The sequence below is a fragment of the Pholis gunnellus genome, assembly GCF_910591455.1.
Source record: "Pholis gunnellus genome assembly, chromosome: 22".
Lineage (NCBI taxonomy): Eukaryota > Metazoa > Chordata > Actinopteri > Perciformes > Pholidae > Pholis > Pholis gunnellus.
This window is the reverse complement of record NC_136549.1, coordinates 13,399,342-13,427,269: the sequence shown is the minus strand read 5'-3', so window position 1 is coordinate 13,427,269 and position 27,928 is coordinate 13,399,342. Positions and strand designations below refer to the sequence as shown.

Below are 27,928 nucleotides of genomic sequence, written 5' to 3'. Positions count from 1 at the left end.
GATTATTTATGACACTATAATACATTTTTTTATTGACCTACTATATTCTAACTTTTTTCGACATACAATATTATGACATTTTTTGCGACATGCTATACTACGACTTTTTATGACTTCTTTCGATATGCTATACTAAGACTTTTTCATGACAATTTGTGACGTACTATATTATTACATTTTTATGCCATACTATACTATGACTTTTGAAGTAGTGAAGTATACTATCACTTTTTTCTACATACTATACTGTACCTTTTTTTTAACGATATCTTATACTATTACTTTTTTCACGGCACACTATAATATGGTATTTTTTATACTATACTATACCATGATCTTTTTTACGATATTATGTAACTGATTTTTTTTTCACCACATACTATTCAATGATTTTTCTGAGCTATTATACTGCAACTTTTGTATGACTTCTTCATACATACTTCACTCTGAAGTTTTTACAACATATCATACTTTGACTTTTGATATTTTATGGCATACTATACATCACATTTTTTAAGATATATTACACCATGACTTTTAATGACGTAATATAATATAATATTTCACTGAATTTTTACATTACATTTTATATGACATGCTATACTATGAAGTTCTTGATAAAAACATACTACACTATTTCTATTTACATAACATTTTCTATAGCATACCACGCAATGTTTTCTTATGACCTTTTTTATGACATCCTATACTATGACTTCTTATATGACATCATCAAAACATAAATTGTCTTTTTAATTATGATGGCGGAGTTTAATTATATGTGTGAATGATTACAAAACAGAGCTATTACATTTCTTTGGGTGCACCAAGGTTGGGTGTAGTTCAGTAGGAGAAAGCAGGCTGAAAGGAAAGATAATAACATTTATTATCTGTAGACAATAATAATATGGACCTTGGTCGAGGGCGTGTGCATTTCGTTTTTCAGTTTTGTGTTTCGTGAGTAACTTTGTCAGAATGAAAGATCGACATTCGGCTGTTTGTTAACTGTGATTGCTGAGTGGTGCTATGAAAATAAGACCATACCACACCTGCGTTCATTTAGGATGGTCAAAAAATACAACTGTACAGACAATTATGTTGTATATGATTTATAAGACTATTATATGTAATATTTTTAATATGATATAACCTTTTAAAGGAGAGTGGACACTACCAACCAACAAGCCGGGAGATAAAACAGAAATAAAACTAAATAACTTACTTACTAAATATGTCATTTCTTGTGTTGTGTTGATGTGTTCCCCCCACTTTTTTTTTTGTAGATGGGAGCATCATAGGATACAAGAGAAACATGATATGGATTCGATTTTTAATATAAAAAAAAAACCTGGTTCTTAGCATTATCAAACCTAAAAAACAGTCAGCTTGTCAGCTTGATTATCTGCTGTTAGCGGAGTGGATGAACAAGGTTGTTGTTCGAGCAAAAGTAATGTTGTACTCGATTTGTCCGTTGGTCCTGTTCCTGTTACCTGCAGAGTACTGCTGGTTTTCTCTCCTTCCCAGTTAACAGCTGATTATATACACCTGGTGTAATGCAAATCTTATGTGACCCTCAGACTCAGACTATCAGGTAACAGTTACACAGCGGTTCAATGTGCTTGACTTAATGCATGTAAGAGTGTGAGTATCTGTGTAAAAAGGGTGGGGAGAAAGAGAGAGCACCTGGAATTAAAGGCAAGGAAGAACTCTCTCCTCCTTTTTCTTTTAATGCAAGAAGAAACAAAGCACATGACTTGCAGAGAAGCACCAGGATGAGATCGGGCTGGATTAAAGGATCGCTTCTGGCCTTTGCCGTGGCTGCTACTCTGTTATACCTCGGCTCCATTAAGCGGGAGGTTCATACCCATTCGGAGGGACTCCAGAAGGCTCACTACAATGACTCCATCAGGGGTAATGGAATGCTCAAAAGGATGGACAAGATGGAAACCAACATCAACAAGCTGCGTGAGTCTCAGGACAACAGCTGGTTCTGTTCTGCTTCTTTTTTTTTCAGTACAAAATCTGATTTCAACTAAATAAACTTGTTGTGTTTCAAATACTTAGGCACTGAAGTGGTGATTTGCAAGTCTATAGATGTCGATGTCGAGATTAAATCAGTATTAAATTCGTTTTTTTTAAAGTTAAGTATAACCTAATAGCGACAAATTAAGTTTCTGTTAATCGATTTATAGATGAAGTAACTTTAACTTTTCAACCAATGACTTACCTGCAAATCATCAAATCAATTATTAGGGCAATTTCAGAAAAAAAAAACAGTATGTTGAACTAGAAAATTTCGCAAGACATTTTGACAATGTGGCTTCTACTGCCCGAAGACGTCGCAATATATAGCTACACACGCCGATGTTACCGGTAGTATCGTTGAGGTTCGATTGAGATATCGCTTCTCTCTTTTCTGCATTTTAGATTCATACTCTTGGATTGAATCTTGTATTCGTGATGGACAGTCCACAAATGGCTCCCATCATTTCTGTACAAACTTCATTCTGAGCTTCATGTTAAGATATAATTACTCTATGGGGCTATTATTTTGAAAGGGTGGGACTGGGTGGGTGAGAGAGGGGGAGAGGAGACATATTCATAATGTTTGACACAAACACAGAGGTTATTAAATGACAGGCTTCATCACAAGTATTCAAGTTAGAATTCACTCTGTGGGGCTTTTATTTTGAAATGGGAGGGGGGGGGGTCTTGAAAAAAAAAAAATATAAGACCCAAATGACTGTATGATAGAGAGAGACACCGAGAGATAGATAGAGTAGAGAGAGACAGAGTGAGTGAGTGAGTGAGACAGACAGACAGACGGTCTAACAATGGCTTTGACTGAATATCTCCAAGTCGTGTGCATGTGCGTGTGTGTGTGTAGTGAGCAGTTGGTTGGAGTTCATGTCGCTCTGTGGCTCCCTGAGCCAAATGTGTAAGTCTGTTGGATTCCACAGTCACTTTTCTATGACAAGGACAAGACTAGCTACTTTAAAATCGAAAAATTATGCATGAAGAGTGAAAATTGTGGAGTCAGTGGCAAAAGACATATATCTTTTCACAAGAATCTCAAGCTCTTCTTCACTCTAGCGGTGACATCACGCACTTTAAACTGCGCAATACACACCGATTATAAAGTCAGAAACAGACCCAAATATTCCTGAAACTTAATCTGTGACTTCATGAAGACTGTGCTAGCTATCAAAATGTCCATTTGGCTCAATAACGTCCAGCGTTTTGTCTAACATAGAAAAATGATTTAAAGTTTAAAACGTAAAGTATGGCTTGTCAATATGGGTCCAAAGTTTAGTGTTTGTTTTGCTCTCTTCACGCCGAAACCCCATTCAAGTCAATGGGGCGATTTTGCTCCGTTTTTCAGGATTTTCGGGAAAACCGCTGGGCGAATCTCTTATAAAAGTCATAGCACACGATTCCCGATCGGGCCGCATGTTTGGATATATTTTTCTCGCCGCTCTTGGCAACGCTGTGTGAGGTGTGCCAAACTTTTCTGGATAAATACATATTAAGCCCGCAGGATTACAGTCGGTGTGCTTTGGCACAGGCAGTTTTACTGCCTTTGTGCCACAAAGCCACTCTGAATGAATTGACAAAAACATATGTTGCATGTTTTTGGACTGCACATATTAAACCACACCAGTGCAAAGATGATTTCTGGACACAAGGCTCATCCTCTATTTATGTTTCAGGGTGGGACACCTGTTAAACCATCTGCTAGTTATACACTTGGCAAACAAAGCAGAATAATAATGGTAAAACAAATACTCAGATTTTTTGTTTTGTCAACAGTCGATCTGATGAATAAACTTGAAAAGGAACCGGTGAACCAGAACAACGCAGAGGTGAAGAAGGAGAAGAAAGTGGTGAGGAAGTTGTACCCAAACTCGTATCTGTTCACCAAGTGGGGCGATGAGCTGTCAGAGGAGGAGCAGAAGGAGGCCGAGACGTTGTTTCAGAGTTACGGCTACAACGCCTTCCTCAGTGACCGGCTGCCCCTCAACAGAGAGATCCCTGACACCAGGCCACGCAGGTGAATGTAACTTCCTGTAATAAACTACTGATAAAACACACACACACACTGCTTTATGGGCTGCTTTATGATGCCTCATTATATGAGACACAAATAACATTACTTTTTAAAACCGTTCTCAATGGCCCAAATTAATTTGCTCTAAAAAAATATGTTTTCTGAGAGAATATTAATTCCGTTTTACTATTAAAAAAAAAAGAACATTATTTGTGACATGATAAATTAATTTGTTTTGTTGTCATAAAAACATCTGACAAACCTTTAATGCATTTAGGTGCACTTAACATGTTTAGGCTGAATGCATGTGAGGTTAGTGGACATTCTTTTTCAGTCTGTATATCTTGAATATCCTAAATGATCAGTGGTTGGTTAAATGATCAAAAAATTAATTGTCAACAATTTGATAATCAGTTAATTGTTTAAGTATTTTTAAGCAAAAATGGCAAAACTACACTTTTAGAAACGTTTCAAATTTGAATTGGCTGGTTTTCTTATTTTTTTATGATAGTAAACTAAATAGCATGTCAGAGAAAACCAGCAACAAGAAAACTTGGTTTTAACGATGGTTGCATTTGTTTGACTGATTTAATTCATCATAAAACGAATTGTTAGTTGTAGCCCTAACTCAGACAAGCTTTTTAATTTAGTTATACAAATTTATCGATTTAACATTTGAACATGCATCAAAAAAGTTAATACCTACGTTTCCCACTGAAATTTCATTGGTTTGTACAAACACAAAAACGACCACTTTTTCTCCTCTCACAGTTGTGCTGAGAAAAAGTACCCCGAGGAGCTGCCTTCCATCAGCATCGTGTTAATTTACCTGGATGAAGCTCTTTCTATCATCAAAAGGGCCGTCCGCAGCCTCATAGACAAAACACCAGCTCGGCTGCTGAAAGAAATCATACTGGTGGACGACCACAGCAGCAATGGTACGTCAACCTGCTACATCGTGTCTCTGGCTCTGTTTTCCATCCTACAGTAGATTACTCAATGGGGTATTTGGGCTTTTAAAGGGTCAGTTCACCCAAATTACACAAGATATTTACCATGGGCATTTAATGTGAATCTACAGCTTAGACTAATGTTGGATTACTCTTTACTTTTACTTTCTGCAGAGGATTTAAAGGAGAAACTGGATGACTACATTTCCTCTATCCACGAGGAGCGTCCAGGCCTGGTGAAGAAAGTCAGGCACTCGGAGCAGCTCGGCCTCACCCAGGCCAGACTGTCGGGATGGCAGATTGCTACGGGGGACGTCGTGGCCATCTTGGACGCTCACATAGAAGTCCATATACAATGGTTGGTTTAAGGGATCTGAGTTTTTACATCAGTTTCATTTGCTGGGCTTTTTCAGTATGAAGCTTAAGTCAAACTGTCATTGTGTGTCCAGGGCAGAGCCGCTGTTAGCTCGGATTAAAGAGGACCGCACCGTGATATTGACACCAGTGTTCGACAAAGTCAATTATGATGACTTGACACTGACTCCCTACATGGCTGCAGCAGATGCCTTCGACTGGGCTCTGTGGTGCATGTACGAGTCCTTCAGACCCGAGTGGTACGCTTTAAAGGACGACTCACAACCTGGAAAGTAAGTTTAAGAATTCATTCTCCCAAATCACACACAAAAAGACTTTCTCACTTAAAGGAATAGTTTGGCGTTTTGGGAAATGTGATTCTCTGAGAGTTAGATCACGACCATTCACATCTGTTCCTTTAATGGAAACCCAGTCACCAAAAAAAACGTCTTGGCATTTTACATTCCTGCAAACCACTTATCTTCTAGTGAAGATATAAAAAAAATTAGAAATCTGTGGGTTATTCTATAAAACTGGGACATTAGTTCTGAGAGCAGACAGTTATTTTATAGAACAGCAATCAAAGCCTCAATCAATTGTATTTGCCAGCATGTAAGCAACCTATTTTACTGTTTAAAAAAAAAAAAGCAGCTTTTATTTGTTTATCTGCTTGGACCTGGTGGAAGACGATATCGGCTATCTCAATCTTTGAGGAAGTGACCTGTTAACCACACTAATTACTCTCATATGCAGAATGCATTGACAATGCATGAAGTACGGTTGCTGTTTACAACTCTGGCTCTTTCTGTGTGTAATTCTGTCCTCAGAAGCCCCTCCATCATGGGGATTCTTGTAGCTGATCGTAAGTTCTTTGGAGAGATCGGAAGCCTTGATGGTGGAATGAAAATATACGGCGGCGAGAATGTGGAGCTCGGCATCCGGGTGAGATTTACAGGGTGTTTCCAAAGTGACTTAAAACGCTATCGTTAGAGTCTGAAAAACACACTTCATCTTCCATCAAGCTTGCTGTAGAGGTGCAATGGTTGTTCAGAGGGTACCTGATTTTAGCCACGCTAACGTCAACTACTTCATGGTTATACCAAATATTCATGGTCTCCAGATGATGTCTCTTTATACATCCATGCTCTAAATGACTTTGGTGATCTTCTGACTTTCCATTTAGCACCATCATTAGGTCAAAACTTTGTCAAATACTTTGCTTTCTGATCAAATCCCTGCAAAACTGACAACGTTCCCCTCAGCCTCAGGTGTGCTTTGTCTTAAGTGCTGACAGGTGAACAAAACCTGCTTTACATAATTGTGTTAGCATTGCCCTTGGGTCATTGAGGTCATCTGTGTAGCGGTTTGTTCTCTTGGTGTTTGCATGGATTTATTTCAACAATTCCTATCATACATGATAGTTGGAGGGTCTATGATGGACCTTTTGTTGGTTATTTAGAGGATGTTTACCTTTTGTCTAATGTATGCTGGGATAGGTTCAAATCAAATTGGCATAAAAGTATATTTGAGCATTAGAGAGTAGCATTTTGCTGTGAACTCTGTACAGTATGTTTACTTGTTCAGAAAATAGAAATAAGATAATCGCATACAGTATAATGCATAGTGTGTTGAATGCCCTGAAAAACCTTCATTTTAAATATTTGACCTTTGTTTTTTGGCAGGTGTGGCTGTGTGGAGGAAGCATAGAGGTTATACCTTGCTCTAAAATTGCCCACATTGAGCGGGCCAAAAAGCCTTACCTCTTAGACTTTAGTAAAATGGTGAAGCGTAATGCACTGAGGGTGGCGGAGGTCTGGATGGACGAATATAAATACAATGTCAACATTGCCTGGAACCTTCCCCTAGAGGTGAGGCATGACACAGACTTAATCACATAAATTCTGACTAATTACATGAATTTGGCTTCATAAAATAATGCTGTGGAGGATGTGACTTGTGGTAAAAGCATTGCTGTTTCTCTTACTTTCCGTGGACCTTTTCTTTGTCCCGGTTTTAATTATTTCCCCCACAGAACCATGGCATAGACATTGGGGATGTGTCCGAGAGGAAAAAGCTGAGAGAGAGGCTGAATTGCAAGCCCTTTAAGTGGTATCTGGATAATATTTACCCCCAGCTGGACCCTCTGCACAACCTGCTCGGTTATGGAGCGGTGAGTAGAAACGATATCAGATGTTGCTGCATTTGAAGTCTGAATCTGAAGGTGTCAAGTCATCCTTCGTAGGCCTCGTTTAGGTTTACTTGGAACACATTTGAGATATTTTCCACTATGGATTCTTGTTGAAGACTCAATTTTCCACGACATTAGGATATTTAAAGCAAGTCAAATGTATTCGGAAGTTACATGGCTAGATGATTATGTTTATTTTATGCCACTATTTCTAATGTTTTGCTTCAATGTGTTACTTTCTTTTCTATCTGCTTCTGTTGGCAGCTGATGAATAATGTGAAGTCAGATCTCTGCATTGACCAAGGCCCAACGCCTGGGAACACCCCCATTATATATGGCTGCCACTTCTACGGCCCTCAGGTATGTTCAGAGAGTCACTGCATGCACACAGACTGCTGTTTATGTCCGTTTGCGGATAATTATTGTTCTTTGGTTTAGCACTGTTATTATCGCAACGATGGACAACTCTACATTGGTGGAATCAAATCTCACAAGTACAACAGCAACCGCTGTCTGGTGGACTCCGGCACCGGAGTCTACCCGGGACTCTACGAGTGCAAAACGGCCAAGCAGAAGAAATTCAACATGTTGTGGGATTTTAAACAGGTTAATATTGTAGTTTTAAATATAAATATACACCAAAGGGGTTGGTCTGTTTTGGAGAAAAATAAATGTTTTATTGTTGTTATTCCCAGGATGGGCCTATCCAGAACAGAGCAACAAAGAGATGCCTGGAAATTGTGATGGCTGACCACGGCTATTACACTCTTGTTGTTCAGCAGTGCACTGGTCAGACCTGGAAGATACAATACGTCATCAAAGACCAAAGCATGCTGGGCAGGGCAGAGACGGCAAGATAACAAACGTGCCATTGTGGCACAAAACTGCATCTCAGAGAAAGATCTGGGATGAGTTTATATTTTGCACTGGGCGACATGGGTGCACGAGTCAAACTGAGCCAGAAAAGTTGTGAAATATTTTCATTTAATTCTTGTTTTTGTCTAAAATATGAGCTGCAATTGAGTGGCAAGTTCCTTTTTCTTGGTTTTGAATACAAAATGTCAACATTTGCTATGAAAGAAAATCGTTTTTTATGACGAAAAAAGATTGCATGTGGACCGCTTTGAACTACACAGACTGAATGTATGTGGATCGCATTTCTCACCAGCAAGCTACTCTAGCGTTACGTTTCTTTGTAGCTGTTTCAAGACCAGAAAAACAGTTCAGAAACTCCTATGAGAGTTTATCAATTACAAAGAAACAGTAGTTCCAATGAAGCCTGTAGATGTTTGCTTTATATTATCATTCAAGTGGGAGAAGAACTCAGTTCGGTTGTCATGAATGATTAAAGATGAAGGCGTCCCATTTTTTCTGCCACATGACGAGACCTTTGTCCTTCAGATGAGCTGGCAAGGAGCTGTACCTGCAGGCAGACGACACCATCATTGAACTACGATATGACATCTTTTGTAAAAGGTTAATTGTTGGATAAAAATAAAAAGGATTTCCACCACACACTAGAAATCACATCCTTTAATGCTATTAAAGTATACTATACGTTTTCCAACTTCCTACAGCCCTTGATTACCATTAATTTATGATGTGATAATTTGCTGAGATTTAAAATGTGCTTAAGGGAGGCAATTAATCACAAAATCAACATTTTGTCACCTATGGTTCTTCTGGAAGTTACAATATTCTTGTGCTTCTACAATTTCAAACAAGAATCCGTTTGAATTTCTCAAACATCCAATGACAAATAGTAAGCAAATATGTGTAAAAGATAATGAGAATTTGATTGTTTCTTGGAATTCAAAATGTTGCCGTTCAGGGCCCCCTTTTCACAAAAGCAATTTGAGAGCACTGCTTTTACAGAAATCGCAAATTGTGGAAGCATCACATCTCCAAATTGATGCTCTTGCATGGGTCACAAGTATGTCGCTTGTTTTCAATATGTTAAACTGAAAGCAAATGTGTAACGTTGCAAACTTGGTGAAATGGGCTCAAGGACGGAGCTCTAAATGACACTAAATTATTTTGCATTAAATTGGCAATTTCCTAAAACACCTAGTTTTTAGAGTAAATAGTGCATTTGGTTGTGACTATTTTTTGGCTGTTAAGTTTATTCTATCTCAAATTATCCTAACACATGCTCATCGTAATTAGGAACAGGTCAATTTTAGTAGGATTAATTCTTTGTTTCATGGGATTTGTTGACAAGAAAAAATATATAATATTACCTTTGATCATATGGCTGCCTGAAAAGTAGACAATACATCTGAAAACAATGCTTAATACATTAAAACACGGACATGAAAGGGATCAAATCAACTGATTGTCACCTGATGGAGTTAAGAGCCAGCTCTTTCAAAGTGCCCAGGTTTGCTTTTAATCCTCCGATGCCAACAAAGGCCTGATAGAAGTCGTAGGAGAGGCCCGTGGTGCCGAACAGAGACGGGTCATCGGAGCTGATCACCATCGGGTGACCCTCAGACATCAGCACAGCTGCAGGGTGGTTCCGAAGGTCCGATACCAGCTTCAGCACCTGGAGGTCAGAGGTCAAACACACTCAGGTACTTTATATACATGAAGACAGGCACGCCGGTGCTGAATCCAAAGGTCCAGACTTCATCGCACTTGCAGACTTAAGGTTGTCTCACCTGGTTTGAGATGGGGCACAGCTCCACAGCCACGTTTCTTTTTCTAGAAAGCTCTTTGGCAAGCGGATGATGCGCCAAAGCGTAGCCGTGCCCGATGCGCGTGGTGTTGAACAGAAGGGCGTCAAGAATGTTTTGATCCACGTCGGTGCCTTCATCATCTACAAGCAAGCATACAAAGTGGAATCAAAGTATATTTCAAAAGATGTATGTATAAGAAGTGTGCTCCGTTTTGTTTTTGTAACAATGATGTATGCTGTGCTTTTGGTCCAACCACCTGTTTCCCCTGCGTGAAAGAAATACGGCAGCGTGACACCCAGTTCAGCTGGCAGAGAAAGTGCCTCCCTGAAGTACCAAAGAGTCCTCCCGCTGTCCTCCCTGCCAACCTGCAAAACCGCAATGTTAGCTCGCAGACAAGCTAACTAAACTATCCCAGCAAATAATGTTTTAGTCCAATAAGTGGTTCAATAAGACAGATTACTTCTTACCATGTCAAATCCTACTACAACATCTGGGAAGTCCTTTTGCAGCTGAATGGCCTCTTTCACAGCTGCTTTGACCTCAGATACACTCAGAGCCCTGAAGAAAGCAGCAACAATTACAGACACAGAAATCAGGACCCTATATGACTCACAAACCAAAAACAATGTGTGTAATTTCACATTAACATTTACATTATGAGATGCCTATCTTCTTATGTGGAAGTTCAGCAGATTTCTGAATAACTACTCTGGTGCTTCTTTTTTGTATTTCTAGCTACTTGTGCCTTGCTCAAAAGTAGCTTGACAAAATAATACCAGCTGGCGAATCGGTTTGTCAAACAGAAAAACATCTTACCAACACCAACATAAAGACATTTAATGGGAGACGTTATACAACTGCTCTCAGATGTTCAGTGGTACTAAACTAGTGGAGAGGCCTGGTAATAATTCCAGAGCTCTGTTTCCAAAAAACAGGAAATGGAAGTCATTAAGAGATGATATAATTTATTATAGTTACAGAATTAGTTTTGTCCCTACGGGGACATAGTCAGAGCATTAAAATTATGGCACACGGTCCCCACTTTGTTCATTAATTAAGCAACCCACTTATTCTGTAACTGAATGTGAAAATCGGTGACATTACATCAACAATCATGCGAGTCACGGGCGGCATTTTTCTTCATAATGAGTACTTGTAATACTTTAGATACATTTAGCTGACAACACTGGTAATGAAAGAGGCTCTGAGTACTTCTTCCATTGTTGCAATTATGCCTACTGAATTGGACTTTAACTTTAATTGTTTTAGAAATATTAAATCATGACTAAAAGTAAACCATCTGTGTACATATCTATGTACAATACTGTGATGTCCGTATCAAATAAACTAAACTACTCAAACACAGAGACATGTCTTGTTGAAACCTCATCAGTACCTGTGCACAGAAACGATGACACGAGCCCCAAGAAAGTCCGGATGATCTGCTACAAATGTCCTTGTAACTTCTTGAAACGTTTTCAGAGTCCAGACCTTATCGTGAACGGATCCATCAAGCTCATACGTCTGAAACACGCAAAGGAAAAGCAGAAATGTCAGATCGACCATTGCTGCAGAGAGAAGCTGTAGATCAGGTGTGAAGAAACAAAACAATCGCAAACCCTTGAGAGACCGCTCCTAAGTTCCAGATACATGATGTTGTCACGGAGGAGCTCCTCTAGACCCCGATAGAAGTAGTCCCTCAGCACGGGTGCGTGGGTGATCAGCCCAGCAGCTGCGATGAAGGCTTTCTCAAACTTCTCCCACACTACCTCTTGGCTCGGGTACTCACCATCTGGATCCTCGGTGAACAGTGTGAGGTGCTGCATTAAACTGAAAATGTATATATATATATAAATATATATTCTGGGTGAAGTTCTCCCACTTCATCTTGACTTAAAAATGTATTTAAGGGAAGCCGATATCTTACTCAACCTGTTATCAAAGCCTGTAGGGTCTCCTACTCTGGCTCTCAAGGTCTCAAGCAGCTGCCAGTAGAAGCAGTCCCATCGAGGGAATGGCTGGCGGTCGGAGAAGAAGAAGCGGACTGAGTTGTCCCAGGTGAAGCAGATGTAGCAGTGAGGCCGGTAGGTGACGTTTTTCACCAGCCATTCAACACCGACCAGAGAGGAGGTGTGGATGTGTAGGGCTGCACCTGTGGTCAAAGCAACCGGATGTAAACTCAGACTGATGCGCTGAGCTTAGACAGTCACATCAAATGAAGATCGTGGTTATTATTGGGTGCTGTGAACACGGACGGATAATGAAACAATGGCCTCATCAGTTCTTGACAATTTGTGTGCATTTGTAGTTGTTGTGTGTCTTTTTGTAGACAATTTGTGTCTTTAAAGTCATTTTGCATTGCTTTTGTAGTCTTTTTTCCTTAATTTGTAGTCCTTTTATTAATCTCTTTGTGTCCTTCGTAGTAGTTTTGCAGAGAAAAAAAAAGGTGTCTCTTTGTAGCCATTTTGCGTAACATTGTAGTTGTTTTGCATATCTTTGTATTTGTATTGTGTAGCTTTATAGTTATTGTCCTTTTCTAGTCATTTGTGTCTTTGAGGAATTGTTCACCTCTTTGTAGTTTGTGTCTTTCTCAACAAAACATTTTGCATCTTTGTGGTCATGTGTGTGTCACTTTTTGTCTCTTCAAGTGCCATTTTACAAGTGAACCAGACCTCGCAGATGCTCATGTGATATTAGTAGTTTTACACATTATTAAATCATGCTGGAGATGAAGCGAGGCCGTTTGAATCGTATCCAAAGCTTCCAGCCACAACATATATTATACAAAATGCTACATGAAATCATCACAGAAAGCCTGAGTCTATTTCTTTCTTCTTTAAACCAAGCGTTTTTGTTGTAAAACTGATTAAAAATACGGTCTTCTATGATTACAAATGTTTCTTAATCTTAATAAAATGTCACTGTGGCCAAACTGTGCAGCTAACTGAAGGAAAACCATAAAGAAAACAAATGTTCATCCACACTTGTGAGTTGTAAAATCACCTTTCGGCATCTTCTGCAGCAGTTTGAAGATTGGACTCTTCTGGATGAGAGGCTTCGCTTTAAAGAAGTGGATAGCAGGAGGGAACTGTGCAGCAGACATCTCTCGCTCCATTAAACGATGGAGGTAAACGTCCAGCTTCTGCTCAGCCGTCGTCAGTATCACCCGGCCTCCCGTCTGTCTGGACGTCTCCTGTCGCATCAGCAGCTCCCTCTGAGCAGGGTCTGGCATCCCATCGGCCCCTCTTACAACCCACAAGAGAGTCACATAAGTGAGCAGAGCCTGGCAGATTTGGATCACCATGTCCTCATGTGCCACAGGAGGATGCTAGAACATGATCACACTACCGCCACAAGAGCAGGTTTGCTGTATTTGAAGCTGTAAAGAAAGAAATGCTCTGTGAGACATGCACTAATGACATTTAAGTCCTTTTACCTCGGACGAGAGGTCGTAAAGTTCTTTCCGAGAAGTGGGTCAATACATTTGACTTGTTTTAAGGTCAGCATGATAAACTGCTACTTGCATTATAGTGCTGACAAGAGCCTATTCAGCACTGCTTTGCTTTCAGATTTAAAAAAATTAACCGAAAGAAAAGTGACCGAAAGTGACAACCGACCTTCAGTTCATTAATATAAACTAAATTAAAAAAGTAAACATTTTGAAGGCAACGCTAGCTACTTTAAACCATAAAATACTTACAAGTAAGAGGGAGCTTCTGGTGTCCTGTGTCTCTACTCGGCGGTCTCCGAAAAGACTCAGAGCGACTGGACAATCGGGGCATTTCTGTCTAACAAATACCATGTGATAAACTAATGAATGAAGCATGATTGCAAAATAAATTGTTAAGACATTGTTTGAGCCCAAGCAGAGGAGTGATAGTAATGATTTATATTTTTATTATGTTTTACATTTCCACAAGATCACATCTCATCAGTTTGAGACACAAACGAGAAAAGAAAAAGGAAAAAGTAAAGAACAAAACACGCATACGTATAATTTAATCAGGAAACCTCATATACATACAGTGCACCCTCTGGAATGATATGAATGACCCACTCGTTTAATTCATGACAGAATAACGCACATCAATAAATTAACTCTGTAATGTCATGAGTTCCGTTTCAAGGACACCATTCATTTTCTCTGTAATTGGTTGGAGCAGACATCCATTAGCAACACATTGCCCCATGCGACATGTAATGTCGGGTAGAGGTTAATGAAACTGTGACACGGATGCTGTGTTTGTCACGATCCAATTAGGAGGACAACCTGTAAAACATCCAGCCAATCACCAGATCCCGTCGTCCCTGACTAGTAAACCGAGACCCTCGAAGGGGAGCAGCAGAGTAAACAACTGTGCAGTACCCACAATGCACATCTGTGCCGCTGAGCCACAGCGTCCATCACGTCCCTCAATGCACAGAAAAATACAGCAACACATCACACAACAACAACGCGTCTCTTTTGCATCGGAAATTCGTTTCACAGACAGAGGAATGACTTTTCATGTGACAAAATAAAAAATACAAAGGAGAGAGTTTCTCTAATACGGCGGAGCTATTTAGTCCAGAAACTTGCGGTTTGGGTTGGCACCGAAGAGAGACACTCGGATTTCAGGCATCATCTGCAAACACAGAAACACGCGGTTAATAAGTCAAAAACGACTCGCACTGTTTTCCTAAAACCTGAGGTGACGTATTCATATTACTAGTTTTGTGTGATTACAAGTTTAAAACCCGGAGGTATTGAAAATGCTCACAATTAACAATCTGCAGCTCGGGAAAGTTTGACATTTTTGCTAAAACAATAAATCAATTATAAAAGTTGCAAATTGTTTTCTTTCAATCATTTAATAGATTGCTAATTTCAGGTCTATTTAGAACAAAAAAACCTGCAAAAATAAATATGAGGAAAGTCGAACAACAATTTAACAGGAAATTGCTATTTTTTTAAATATAATGTATTTGACTTTCTTGAATTATTATTAAAGTCTTATTGAGACTAAAAATTTGTATTATTAACAGTTGTCGTAGGTTCTTATATTTATGTGTTTTACTTACATGTTGTTTTATATTATAGGATGTAAACTCTGCACACTCAATGTGTTTTTCAAGTGTAAATAAAATGTTTTATAATATAACAATAAGACGAAACAATAAATCAAGGAAACTAGCAAACATCCTGTATGTAAACCCATAAAACATCTGTCGCTCCGTCTTGCTACGAGTGGCGTCACTTTTAGTTCCTCGTGTAGAAAATGTAAAGTTGGGCTAACGTGAGAGCTACGCTAATCTCATTTCGTTAACAACCGGACCATTCCATTAAAAGGTAATTCAATTTTAGACCAATTTTATTTGACCTTTGTTTAACCAGGAAAGCCTCACTGAGTATCTCACAATAGAAGACAACAGTATATATGTCATTTGATGTGTCACTTGCAGCACCTCACATGGAAAAATAAAGTTAAATAGATCAATAAAGAGAGGCTAAATATCATCAAAGAGTGTTTATGATGCATGTAAGAAGAGGAGGATTTATTTCCCTACCTGCTGAGCCATGAGCTCCAGTCTGCTCTCCAGGGTGTTGGCCACCTTGATCTTCCCGTTGCCGTTATAGATCTCAACACCTCCAGAGCTGAAGCAAGACAAACACCAGAACAAGAGAAATCAAATCGAGGAAATACTCATCCAATAAGTTTGAACTCGATGATCAAATGTGACGCCTCTTACACGTCGGGGGGGATGAAGTTGTCCTGGTCGATGCGGACCTCGATGCTGGTCTTCACACCTGCTTTATATATCGGAATATTCCTCTGGATGGATGCCTGAGTCAAAATGAAAAGATTTCAGCTGATTCGAAGGAGCTGACTCGATATATATTTGGTTAGTAAAGAATTTGATTTTAAAATAGATAAACAATGTTATTATGAACATACAGTGGCTAATTTACTCACCTGTACCATCTGAATGTCCTGTTTGCGGCAGCGAATAGTCACTTTGGACTCCAGAAGCTGATATAATCCCTGATGTGAAAGATTATGAAAGGGCCATTAATGCTCAGTATTCGATATCAACACCTCTTAATGAACATATACGCTCAGAAACCAGTTTATTAAGTACACCTGGCTAAAACTAAAGCAGTCTGACGCAACAATCCTCCTTCATCAAGGTGAAAATGTTACATTTTTGGTGTGAAATCAAGGTCAGTTTGGAGGATGCTGAATTGTAATGAGTTGGACGTTTCTACTATTTAGTACCCTCATTGATATGAATGGGGTGGACGAAATAACAGAAACACAGGGTTTACTGCGCGGCTGTACCTGGTTGTGAAGTAGCAGAGGGTGTAAAACTAACCTGTAAGATCAATCCGTCCATCAGCGCTGGATACCTGGCTGGATCTTTTGCGACGGTACCGAGCCGCTGGCGGGCCTCGCTCAGCATTTCCTGAGCGCACAAATACACACGGGGGTTTCTATTAATTACAGACTGTATCATTTACAGAATCCACGTCTCTTCTGGAGATGAAAATCTGACCGTTAGACGATCTGCTTACCGAGATCATGTCATCCCGGGCCTTCAGCACCTTCAGTCGAGCCTGGTTCATCAGGTTAGACATTTGACTGTTAAGTAGACAAATAACACACACATTGGGGCCCTTTAGACTGTTTGGAGCAGGTTACAAAAGAGTCATTGTGGGACGAAGAGGCTAAATAAAGTCACGGAAACTCTGCGCCACACATACAAATATTTCTTTGTTCCTAAAAAAGACCGGAGTAAGGAAGGGAGGACTTGATGCGTCCTGTGATTTCCCGCCATGACTCACATTTTCTTCTGCTGCTCGATCTGTTTCTCCTTCTTCTCGTAGTACTCCATTATCTTCAGCCTCTGAGTTTGGACCAGCCGGCCTTTCTCGATGTTGAACTCTTCTTCTGCCTGCAGGAGGAGACACAGTTCACTCAGCAGAAATCCTGCATCACAACACTGTTTCTGTGACCAGTAATCGGTTCATCTTTACTTTAACTATCGATCACTTTTAAGGTTTAATTTGTTGTATTAAAGTTGCCGGGTTAATGGATTATTAATTTGTGTTGTGTCATTTAAAAAAAAATCAAACAACACAACCTGGAAAGAGACATGTTTGGGCCCTATGTGGAATATTAAAAAAAATATGTAAAATATAAATTATAATAATTTATAGACAACATTTTCAAATCTCATGAAAATTTAAATCAACAAATTATAAACTCTAATTTGCAATATAATCAAAATAAAAAATATTAAAAACCCTATTCCAGTAAAATAAAAAATAAATAAACAAAGGCCATATTTTTGTGAGACACTAATGCTTGTTATAAAAATGTCAGTTATATGTCAGGTGTCAGATAATTGAACATTTTAAAGGTTCACGTTGTGTGAAATCTGCCAGCAGACTCACGTTCATAGAAGCACTTACTGTGCTTCTAGCGCCCCTAGTGGTGAGTCTCAACCAGGAAATGATGAGGACGTTAAAACATTATACTCACTTGTAATCAATCAAAGAATGAGTTTTTTCTGGATTTCTCTCATCTCTCTACTGTTGACTCCACTAATAAATTGTCCCCAAAAACTACTAAAAAAGGACTAATTAATAATAAATAATGTCCGTCCACATTATTTTACCTTTGCATCAATTTCTTCTGCCTTCTCATTGGCCTCCTGCTCAATGAAGGCCATCATGTGCTTGATCTGTAGACAGGAAGAAGAAACATTAATAACAAAGACGACTGCCCTTCCTTCAAAATACAACACATCCCCTACATGTTTAGGGTTTTAAATGCCCACAGCTTCATCACGAAGCATTGCTCCTTCTTAAGTGTGAACTTTAAGGACTGCAACGTGTCACCTCTCTCTTAATGAAACCACAGATGAATCCTCACCCTGATGTGAACGGACTCTGCTGACTCTATCACTGTGGTGAATAGTGTGTCTGTCACTGGTGGAAGAAGTATTCAGATCCTGTACTGAAGTAAAACTACTAATATTACACTGTGGAAATACTCCACTACAAGTACAAGTCCTGCATTGGAAACGTTTAGTAAATGTATCGATTGTGCAGTAAAATGTCCCGCGTCAGCGTGTTTTACTGTAATGTTTCTGGATTCATATTGCTGTTTAATTCCACAATTAAGTCCCCAATTTTGGAGGTTCACTTTACACGAAGGGGATGAAAATGTAACAGCTGTCAGACGAATGTAGTTGAGTAAAAAAAATACAATATTTTCCCTCTTGAGATATGAGAGTACAAGTACAAAGCTGCATAAAGTACAAGTACCTCTAATGTGTTCTTAATTAAATGCACATTCCACCAGTGATGAGCACTAGACCCAAACTGTAATCACATCCATAGACTTCTGCAGCTTTGCATTCTCCCTTCCGGAGGTTATTTCCAGTGTACAGACACTCACTCCCAGTTCCTCATCAGACCCTGGCATGTGTTCATCATGTGATCATTTGGAAATATGAACCTCGGCCATAACTTCCATCCTATGCTTCCAAAACACTGGCTTAAAAATGGCGGTTTATTTCGGATTAAGGAGCATTTTTACGACCACAGCCACCAGTCAAAATCACCCTAAATAACGTATTCTAGCTTGTTTGTGTTGACGTCGGTGCTAACCTACTGCAGCTCTCTCAATGTCATTCTCACACACACACACATATCACAGCTATTATAAACACGTCTCGGTGTTTTAATAAGACGATTGGCTACGTAGAGACTCCGTTAAACGTTACCGGTGAGTAACTGATGAATGGTGACATGTTTGAAGGTTAAATCGCTTCATTACCTGCTTCTGAACGTCGGCATCGCTGAGCGCCATGGTTGCAGCTCTTTAAAGATCCTCGCGGGCCTACGAGGAAAAATAACGACAAAACACAAAAAATAAAACAACTGGGAAATAAAAGACACCTTCAATAACAACAAGGATGTTTTAATCGTGCAATAAAAGCTTTGAATATGTGTTTATTTACCCGAAAATCACAGACGAAGAGGTATGAATTAATCGCTGCAGTCGTGACTCGTAAAGATGTCTACGGAGGATCAGGTGATCTGCAACGTCACGTGATGTTTACTTCCGGCTCAGCAGCCAATCAGGTGCTAGAACAATAGACGAGCTCATTCTAGTGTAGAAAAAAATAGGTTTTGCGTAGTATTTGTCATTTTATGGCTCATTTAGTTGTACTGCATATGAATATATATATTTGAAATATTATATGTGTATAATATACAGTTTTATCCTCTTGTGTTTAATGGTGTCATTGTTTTTTTAAATGTTTAAATGTTTAATCTGGTCCTGAAGAAACCAGATTTAATTTTAATTTTGGCTGTTACAGTTTATTTGTTGCTGTTCCGTCTTTTATTGTATTTTATTGTATTATTTTCTTTTACTATTGAGCCTTAAAAATAGCAAAATCATCTATAGATAATTATAAATTTACAAACTTAAACTGTAATCTGGTGCAAAATGTTTCTATGAGGAAGTAGTGGCTATGATTCTTAATTGTTTTCATATATAGTGACCATTCTTTTTTTACATACAGTATTTTGAATAATTTCTAATGTGTATAAATAATTATCTATGTTAAGTTAGTAGTAGTATGCTTTACAGCCTTGTTGCGCCACAGCCACACTGAATAAATAAATAACAAAAACATCACATGAACACAAAGCAGGTAATAGGAAATAAATGAGTGAATGTAAGACAGGAGGAAGGGAATTTCACAGTTGTGGGCCAGTTATTGTTTTCCTTACGAAAACACTGCACATGTACACAATATACATGTCAGTGCTGTGCAAGTGCAACATATAAAAGCCTCTTGGCATCCCTCCAGTCTTGTAACACATCTAACCAGTAGAGGGAAGTAGAACTCGGAAAGTTCAACTATAGAAATAGCTCTTCTTCCTATCTGACGTGAGTTTTCCACTCAGTGTCACCGGCTCACAGCAGCACACTGTGGACTGACTGATCATCTGCTGTTTGAACAGTGGACTTAAAACTCCACAGACTTGCTTACCCGAATGAAACGCTCACCCACTGACCTCCGTTGACCTTTCAGAGACTGTGGACACACCGGGTAAAGTCTGATTCAAGAGTTCAACTAGTTTTTTTCTCTTTTTATTTACATTATAACTGATCTTTCTCATATTGAACACACAGCAAAGTCACGACTGACTGCTCTCCAGCCAACTGTTATGTCATGTATCTGGGAAGTGGGGTGGGTGGGTGGGTGGGTGAGCGAGAGAGAGAGAGAGAGAGAGAGAGAGAGAGAGAGAGAGAGAGAGAGGGAGACTTTTGCACAGCTTGTCCATCTTGTTAGTCCTGTGCCAGCTACAGCATGCATGTCTGCCTATCTGTTGTTTGGTGGCTCTGTGTCTGAATGAACTCCTCGCTCTGATCTCCAGCATCTGCTTCTCATCTAGCAGCTCGTTCAGCACCGCACCACGAGGACGCAGGTATGACAGGATGGTTTTATTCAACATCGCAGAAAGTTTTAACAAAGTCTGAAATCAGAAGAAAGAAAGAAGAATGTCCATTGAGTCAAAATCAGATGTTTTTCCCCTGTTTGAGCTTTGTTAAAAGTGTGTGATCTGTAAACATGTCCGTGTTAGAGGGGTCACTGTGGTTCACTCTGGTGTTGTGAAGGGCAAAATCTCACCTTGCAAGAGACAGAGACGCTGCCATGAGGAGCTGGTTTCTCTTATCTCCACCAGTTCTCCCATTTTGACATTGAAAGCTGACCTTTTGTGTTTTCTTGTTTGTGAAATCCCTCTGTCTTCATCACACATTAGCACATACAGAGTGCCCTAATTCTCCCCAATCATTTACTTCACCACGATGCTGTTATCGCTGGGAAAGGATTAATGGGAATCCAATTACTTAAGTAGGCCAGTAAGTAAAGGGGGGGGGGGGGGGTCACAGAGTACAAAAGGTTGATTCGTTTCTTTGAAGGCAGGGACAGAGGTGAAGGGTTTAAAATGTTTGTGTGGCAAACTTGAAGGTTTCTGGGATTGAAGTCTGCACAGGTCTACGGGGGCACACAGCTTGGGTCAGACAACATGGCAGCTAGTTGGCCATTAAATCAGTGACGTCTGCAAGGCATCTGTTTCAGTCTGCTCACTCTGGATGAGGTGGAGTAACACAACAACGGATTTTGATCATGACAGCATGAGAGCACACAAAAGATTCAATCATGAAATAAAACATTTTAAAAAAAATCGTATAATGCTGAAACAGAGACCTCGGCATTAATAAACAGGAGATTTAGCTCTTTAGGGCTTCGCTGTGTACTGGGAAGGTTTATTGAAGGCCAAGCCTTTTTATTGATTTTTTGGCTAGAGTCAGAGGCAGAAGGTTTCATTGCACAAAAGTAACCAAACTGTTGTGTAACAGTCAGGAAGGTGGTTAGCTTTCCTTTGTTTGCAAAAGAAATAGTGTTTCAGTTCACAATATAAACTTAATATCAACTGTTGTTGTGGACTCATTGATGAGCAGGTTCATTTAACTCATTTAACTCTCAGCAAATATATATATATTTCCTGTTAAACTATGACTTTAAAGTCAAAATCAAGTTGCACTTGCCAGAAAGTTGATGTCACCAGATTCATTATGACCCCAGACTCGAGTCCAAATGTCTTAAAAATGTAACGTTTTAATTAAATCACAGTTACATCGAGGGACAATTAAAAGCCACTCTGAGTACAATTTAGAAAATCTTTGGACTTTGGTGGACGCATCAAAATAAACAATTCCACCAGAATCGTCACATTGTTCTACGAACAAAAAAAACAGCAATATTTCTACACATAGTGGCTTCAATAAATACTCATCTGCAACATGCTTGTCCACATTTTTGAACAGGTCAGTGTTCTCATTGACATCAGTGAGGCCGTGGCTGGAAAAAGTTGCTCACTGGCTGCTCCGTATTGCAGCGGCTGTGACTATCTATAGCCTCGACCTGCATATCTTACTATGTTTAGGCACTATTTACACCTCCATCTGTCTCCAAAGAGTGGAAGCTATGTCAGTGATTTGACATGACGTGAGAATCGGACAAGAGTAGGAACATGAAGAAGTGACACATTCATAATGTCGGAAACACCGTCATGCCATCAGATCAACTCTTAACAAGACATTAATCTCAACTGTATAAAATCCTAATTTCTGGAAAGAAAACTTTCCAGATTGAGGATGATGACATTAAATCAGTCTCAAGGGGACCTTCTTCACCCCTTGTGCCACATTTCCACATGATTGCAGTATTTGCTTCCATGCCAGCCCCAGAATAGATCTCCTCAACACTTTCTCACCGTGTAATGTTGTATCACGTTTGCAACACGTGGTCAGTCTTGTGTTTTCTCTGGTTTCAGAATATGTCTCTTAACAAGGCGCTACAGGACGAGCACTCTAAAGTCTGAACCCCGGTTCTAGATTGAAGCCAGTTCTACATTTGTAGGAACCCAGATCTTAAAAAAGATTCTGGCAGAGTTTCTGGATGAGAGTGGTATCAATGTTCTCCTCTAACTCTTGGCCAGACAGCAAAGAAGTGACGAACTATTCCTTTTCCACAAACCTGGAAGATGAATGATGTGTTTGCCAGTGCAGATTTCTCTGATTATCAGATACAAAAGCAAGATTTTGAATGCACCATTAAATGCCACCTGAAGCTTTTTCCTTTTTGCTCTACTGCAACTGTACCACAAGTGTGCAGTATAGACTGGAGTACAGTAAGCTGTAAAGAGAGCTGTTACTTAAAGTATGAAAAGGAAAAGGTCCCTGTCAGTGTTGTGTTATTATATTATTGTATTATTAACACATTAACACATAAGCAGTATCTAATGTGATCAATCTCTGAAATGTAGAAGAACTGAGTAGTACAAAATGAAACTACTCAAGTAAACTACAAGTACTTCATAATCCTGAAGTGATCTATCTTGTCTCTGCAGCAGCCAGTCTTCATTCTGGAGGGAAAGGCCCCAGTCGAGTCCAGCAGGGGGGATGGAGGAGGTGGGGAGACTGGTTCCCTCAGCCCTGCTGCTCTGCCTCTGATCCATGCTGAGAGTCCCGGACCCTGGCAGAGCGAGAGCCTGCTGGCAGAGTCCTGGTCCACAATGGGCGACGTGGACCCCGACGACACCAAGAGCCTGGACAGCAACGACGGGGGGGTTCTGGGCGGGGAGGAGAACCACTCCTTCAACTCCGACATGGTCCACCTGGAGCGAGAGGAGGCCGAGATGCTCGAGGAGGCAGAGAAGGCGAGGAGGACAGAGGAGGAGGAGGAAGACGACGAGGAGCTGCAGACGAGCGTGATGAGTGTTTTAGGTGGGGAAAGGGAGCTGGTGGAGCTCAGTGAGGAGGAGCAGGACCTCCACGCCCCAGAAACTGAGGAGCTCCTGGTGTCAGCAGAGGAGCCTCGCGCGGAGAAGAAGAAGCCTGCAGAGTTCATGCAGGTGGTTCCCCCGATGGCGCTGCCTCTTCTGCCTATCGTCAAGCTCGACCCCCCCTCCACCACGTCCACCCCGGTCCCTTCAACCACAAGCTCTGAAGCTGAGGAGCTTTACCCCACTCAGGGGCTCCAACCTCCTTCTTTCCTTGCACAGGTGGAAGCGGAGCCTCCGTCAGAGAGGCAACTACAATTCTCACAGATTCCCCTCTCGGAAGTGGAGGAACATTCAGTCCAGTCCTCTCAAGCAGCACCAGAAAAGCCGGAGCCGCCACATCCCACTGCTCCCGAGACTCCCAAACCTCTGAGCTCCACTGAGCTGCTGTGTGGAGGCGCTGCTTTGGTCGCCGTAGTGGGAGTAGTGGTATACGGTGCTGTGGCCTACTGCCGAAAGTAGTCTCCTTCAACCCTGAATCACCCTCTCAACACAGGTTAATCTATTCCAAATGAAAATATTCCACTTAACTCTCTGAATTCGGGATTTTACTCACCCAAACTCTTTGTATTGTAGTTACTATTGAACACATTCAGATTTGTTTTGTGCTACCTCAGCTCATGGCCTTTGTTTTTCTGTATTCAGTAAATATCTGATCTCTGAGATGTAAACCTGGAATGTAAAATCATGTGAAGGTAGAATTTTAAAGAATCCTGAAACTTGAATTGTTTCTTTGTGTGATTGTGTCTGTTATTACTTCACCGGTGTTTCATATCAGTGTTCAATTTGCATGAAATCAACTGGATAGAAATCTCAGTCCAGGTCTCAGTTGGATTGTTACCATGATCACACACACAGACGTACGACAGCAACAGGAAGCGAAAAATATATCAGTGAATAAAAAGTGAATGAAGTTACAATAGCTGCTGCTGTTCACAGTGGACGAAAAAGGTAAGTAAGAGCGACTGATATGTAAATAAAGTGACTCAGAATAATCTATAATGTAAAGGCAAAGTTAGAAATAGGTCAATGTATTTTATAATGTTAATCTGTTTATGCATTTAGTATATTTGTTCTATAATTAAAATATAGTTTTACTAACCATTCTTCTACTGCTGCTCTTCACCGTGGACAGAGAAGGTGAGTGTGAGCGTCTGACTTGTGATCCACTACAGACATATATTATAGATTATCACTAATTCAAGTTTATCTTTAAAAATATATTAATAATTTTGTATCTTTGATTTAATAAATAAAATATTATTTGTCTTACTCACCGTTATTTTTATTTTTCTCTTTCTCAGGTATACCCTGCTGCACCAGACTGAAAAACTGCGATAATTAATGACAACATTTCAATATTTACAGATATTTCCTGGACACTTTTGTATTGTGACATTTCTTTGGTTTAACTTAAGTCACGTTGTTTTAATGTGAAGCTTTTTCAATAGTGAATCGGTTGCGTTTGTAAGACAGAAAAAGCAACGCTTTCTCCACACATACAACTAAAAGTCTATGGCCATGCTGGCGGAAAGGATGTGATGATCATTAAACACAAAAAATATTGGAAGGATGAAACATTGTAAAAACAAATAAACATTGCTGTTCTTGGGTTTCCACTCTGCAAAGAAATAAACCAAAAGAAAAGTGAGGTTTGGCCTGAAGGTGGAACCAGAGGTATCGCCATGCTTTTACAGAATGCTCTCAGCACTCATAAGTCTAGTCTCAGTTCGCCAAAATTCAAGGAAGACAAGAAGACATTTACGGGGCCAACAGGATGCTCAATGCTTCCTCCTGCAGTGCGGAGAGTGTAAGAGGCCCTCAACAGTCCTATGATGACGCAATACAGCACACCAGGTTAAAGAAACAAGCAGGGGGACATTTGTCCATCCTACACACAACGTGTGACCGTCTGTTCCACAAACAGCATTTCTTTAAGCCCTTGCAGTACTTGTGTCTGCACGACCTTATCACCTTACTCGTGAATGAATATTAACAGGGATGTGCACAGAAAATCCAAAGTGACATAACGTTGCCTTTAAAAACAAATTGTTTCCTTGTGACACAGTTATTTGACAAACATTAGGAATGTTCTGAGATGCAGGTTTGACTGGATTATTTTTCTCTACAGTGTAAATTGATTATTTTTGCACAAATGAATATCAGGAGTTATGGTAATCTAAGCAACAAACAGTAAAAAGCTGTTAGGCAAAGTGACACAAAAGCACTGCTGTATATATTTCCTATGATATTTAATTACAAAAAAGACCATTTTCACAATATAAAAATCATGTAAAATTATCAGTGATTATTAGAAGGTTGTGTTTAAAAAATGAAAATGAAAATAAAGGCTTTAAATATTGCTTTTAAGCCTTTATATGCAGCAAAGATTCTCCCCTGTTCAAACAGTTCAAGGTCTTGACAACTTGTTTCTCTCAAAGGAATAGTATAAGCATGTAGTGACTCATGTCTACGGTCTTTCTATTCATTATTGTATATCTAAAACAACAACAACAAAAATTAAACTGCTAATCATGTTAGACTTTACCAGAGAATATGTTCAGCCAATAGATACATTTACACTTCATGCAACTGCTTGTATCTGTGTTGCATAAAAGAAATAAACAGCAGGAGAGTAGTTATTTATTTGATACATTTATTTGTTTGTTTTAATGCTCCGTCACTTTGCATCATTCCAGTCATTTAGCAAACAAAAACAATATCAACCTTAAGGGACAACAGGAACATTTAACTAAGTAATCAATTAAGCAACTTCTATTCTGCTAAATCCCTTGTCTTTTTAAAAAATCATGCAATTTGTATTATGTACAGTATATATTCTTTAAAACGTAAATATATATTATTTTTTCACTCCAAAATAATAGAGTGCTTCACTGGGATTAAAAAAAAAGTAAATGTATCAAAAACAAATGAAGCAGTCTGAATACACTGTGCAACTTTTTTTCACGGAGGACACGAACATGATCTCATATATAATGATTATAACTCTGCGGTCACACCAGCATTCAGACCGATAGACTAATTGTGTACCAGCGGCTTTGACACTTCTTGATTTTCATCGAGTGCCAGTAAATAAAGAAGAACAATGGGGCAGACTGTGCTGCGGTTAGCCTGCCGTTCCCACATCGGTGCCAAAATGCACGCAGCTATTGAATTGAGAAGAGGAAGGAAAGTGCTTCTTTGTTTGGAAAGATAAAGCTGCAGTGTGTCTACTCTGACAGAAAACACCACCTTCATGGACAAACATGAATCTCTCTCTCTCTCTTCCATCTCAACACATAACCAGATAATAAACATGGATTTATTGACACCCTCAAAATTATAATATATGGATAAGAGCAACAAATGCACCATACTAAAGCATACAGGGATGTTAGGTTGGCTATAATGTTGAAATGTAAGAAAACGTTTCTTCCAATGTCTCAAATATACAAAAAATATATATTATTTATTTCTAATTATATTGTATTATATAAATTGTTTTTATATAATTACCACTAACAAAAAGTCTCCATCGCCAAATGAAGGAAAGTGATTAAAAAGGGAATGTTATGTTAAGAGCTCGAAACTTTTAAAACCGCGAAATTTAGATACTAAGTGATGATTTGAAGAACTATTTATGTTTGTATAGAGTAGAACAAAACATCATAAGGTCAAATAGAATAGAATAAAATAGAACAGGACAGAACATAAAACAAAGAAAACAACAGAACGCATAATGGAATAGAATGCAAGAGAAAAGAATAAAATAGAATATAATGGACCAAAACAGAACATGACAGAGCAGAATAGAATACAACATAAACAATATAGCAGCAGAAGAGAATGAAGTAGAACATACCAAAAGCAATAGAATAGAATAGAAAAGAGTAGAACACTGCACAGACAAATATAGAATAAAACTCAACAAACAATAGAACAGAATGCAAATAGAATAGAACTTAAGATAACAGAATAAAACACAACAGAATATGATAGAACACAATCAGAATAGAATTTGACTCAATAGAATGTAACAGAATAGAATAGAATAAAACAAAACAGAACACACAAAAACAATAGAACGCAACAATAGAATGAAATAAAACAACCCAATGGAATAGAAACAGACCACAATAGAATAGAGAGGAGTGCCCTTAACAGGTAGTTGAACCATGAAACAACCGTCATGCTAGCGGCTCTATGAAATTGAGCATAGGGGGCTTGAAATGAAATGCTAACATTAGCATGCATTAGCATGCATTATTATGAATCCCGGTGCTTGTAAGACCCGGC

At 39.3% G+C, this 27,928-nt stretch overlaps 4 protein-coding genes across 5 annotated transcripts; 2 read left to right on the top strand and 2 right to left on the bottom strand.

Annotated features, from left to right (window-relative positions):
• Positions 1-1,610: 1,610 nt before the first annotated feature.
• On the top strand, positions 1,611-8,400 carry LOC306713635 (putative polypeptide N-acetylgalactosaminyltransferase 8; the record flags this gene model as incomplete). The annotated part of the gene is made up of 11 exons (XM_079183404.1): positions 1,611-1,965; positions 3,811-4,051; positions 4,820-4,986; positions 5,173-5,356; positions 5,448-5,645; positions 6,180-6,294; positions 7,035-7,220; positions 7,385-7,522; positions 7,805-7,900; positions 7,979-8,146; positions 8,236-8,400. Exons 1-11 carry the CDS (start codon positions 1,773-1,775, stop codon positions 8,398-8,400), a joined length of 1,851 nt encoding a protein of 616 aa, XP_079039530.1. The 5' UTR covers positions 1,611-1,772.
• Positions 8,401-8,875: 475 nt separating this feature from the next.
• Positions 8,876-13,522, bottom strand: ada2b (adenosine deaminase 2b; the record flags this gene model as incomplete). The annotated part of the gene is made up of 9 exons (XM_079183405.1): positions 8,876-8,963; positions 9,883-10,085; positions 10,201-10,358; positions 10,475-10,583; positions 10,686-10,776; positions 11,615-11,742; positions 11,838-12,048; positions 12,151-12,370; positions 13,222-13,522. 9 exons carry the CDS (start codon positions 13,520-13,522, stop codon positions 8,876-8,878), a joined length of 1,509 nt encoding a protein of 502 aa, XP_079039531.1.
• Positions 13,523-14,098: 576 nt separating this feature from the next.
• atp6v1e1b (ATPase H+ transporting V1 subunit E1b) lies at positions 14,099-19,321 on the bottom strand. The gene is made up of 10 exons (XM_079183946.1): positions 19,228-19,321; positions 19,044-19,106; positions 17,878-17,943; positions 17,042-17,151; positions 16,772-16,838; positions 16,573-16,662; positions 16,173-16,241; positions 15,949-16,043; positions 15,766-15,853; positions 14,099-14,843 (listed from the first exon to the last, which is right to left on the bottom strand). The coding sequence occupies exons 2-10, from the start codon at positions 19,074-19,076 to the stop codon at positions 14,781-14,783; spliced, it is 681 nt and encodes a 226-aa protein (XP_079040072.1). The 5' UTR covers positions 19,077-19,106; positions 19,228-19,321; the 3' UTR covers positions 14,099-14,780.
• Positions 19,322-20,208: 887 nt separating this feature from the next.
• Positions 20,209-24,351, top strand: LOC306713728 (uncharacterized protein). Of its 2 annotated transcripts, none has more exons than XM_079183540.1 (2): positions 20,209-20,331; positions 23,201-24,351. In XM_079183540.1, exon 2 carries the CDS (start codon positions 23,366-23,368, stop codon positions 24,092-24,094), a length of 729 nt encoding a protein of 242 aa, XP_079039666.1. In that variant the 5' UTR covers positions 20,209-20,331; positions 23,201-23,365; the 3' UTR covers positions 24,095-24,351. The 2 variants fall into 2 exon arrangements, with proteins under 2 accessions (XP_079039666.1, XP_079039665.1); XM_079183539.1 differs by lacking the exon at positions 20,209-20,331 and adding an exon at positions 20,560-20,710.
• Positions 24,352-27,928: the final 3,577 nt, after the last annotated feature.

Bases quoted from the DNA above. Each gene is read 5' to 3' on its own strand.
- atp6v1e1b (XM_079183946.1), bottom strand. From the start codon at position 19,076: ATGGCGCTCAGCGATGCCGACGTTCAGAAGCAG. The intron at 17,944-19,043 runs GTAATGAAGCGA...TCCTGTCTACAG, and splicing joins ATGCCGACGTTCAGAAGCAG to ATCAAGCACATGATGGCCTT. The intron at 16,839-17,041 runs GTGAGTCATGGC...TCTACTTAACAG, and splicing joins ATCGAGCAGCAGAAGAAAAT to TCAAATGTCTAACCTGATGA.
- LOC306713728 (XM_079183540.1), top strand. From the start codon at position 23,366: ATGGGCGACGTGGACCCCGACGACACCAAGAGCCTGGACAGCAACGAC.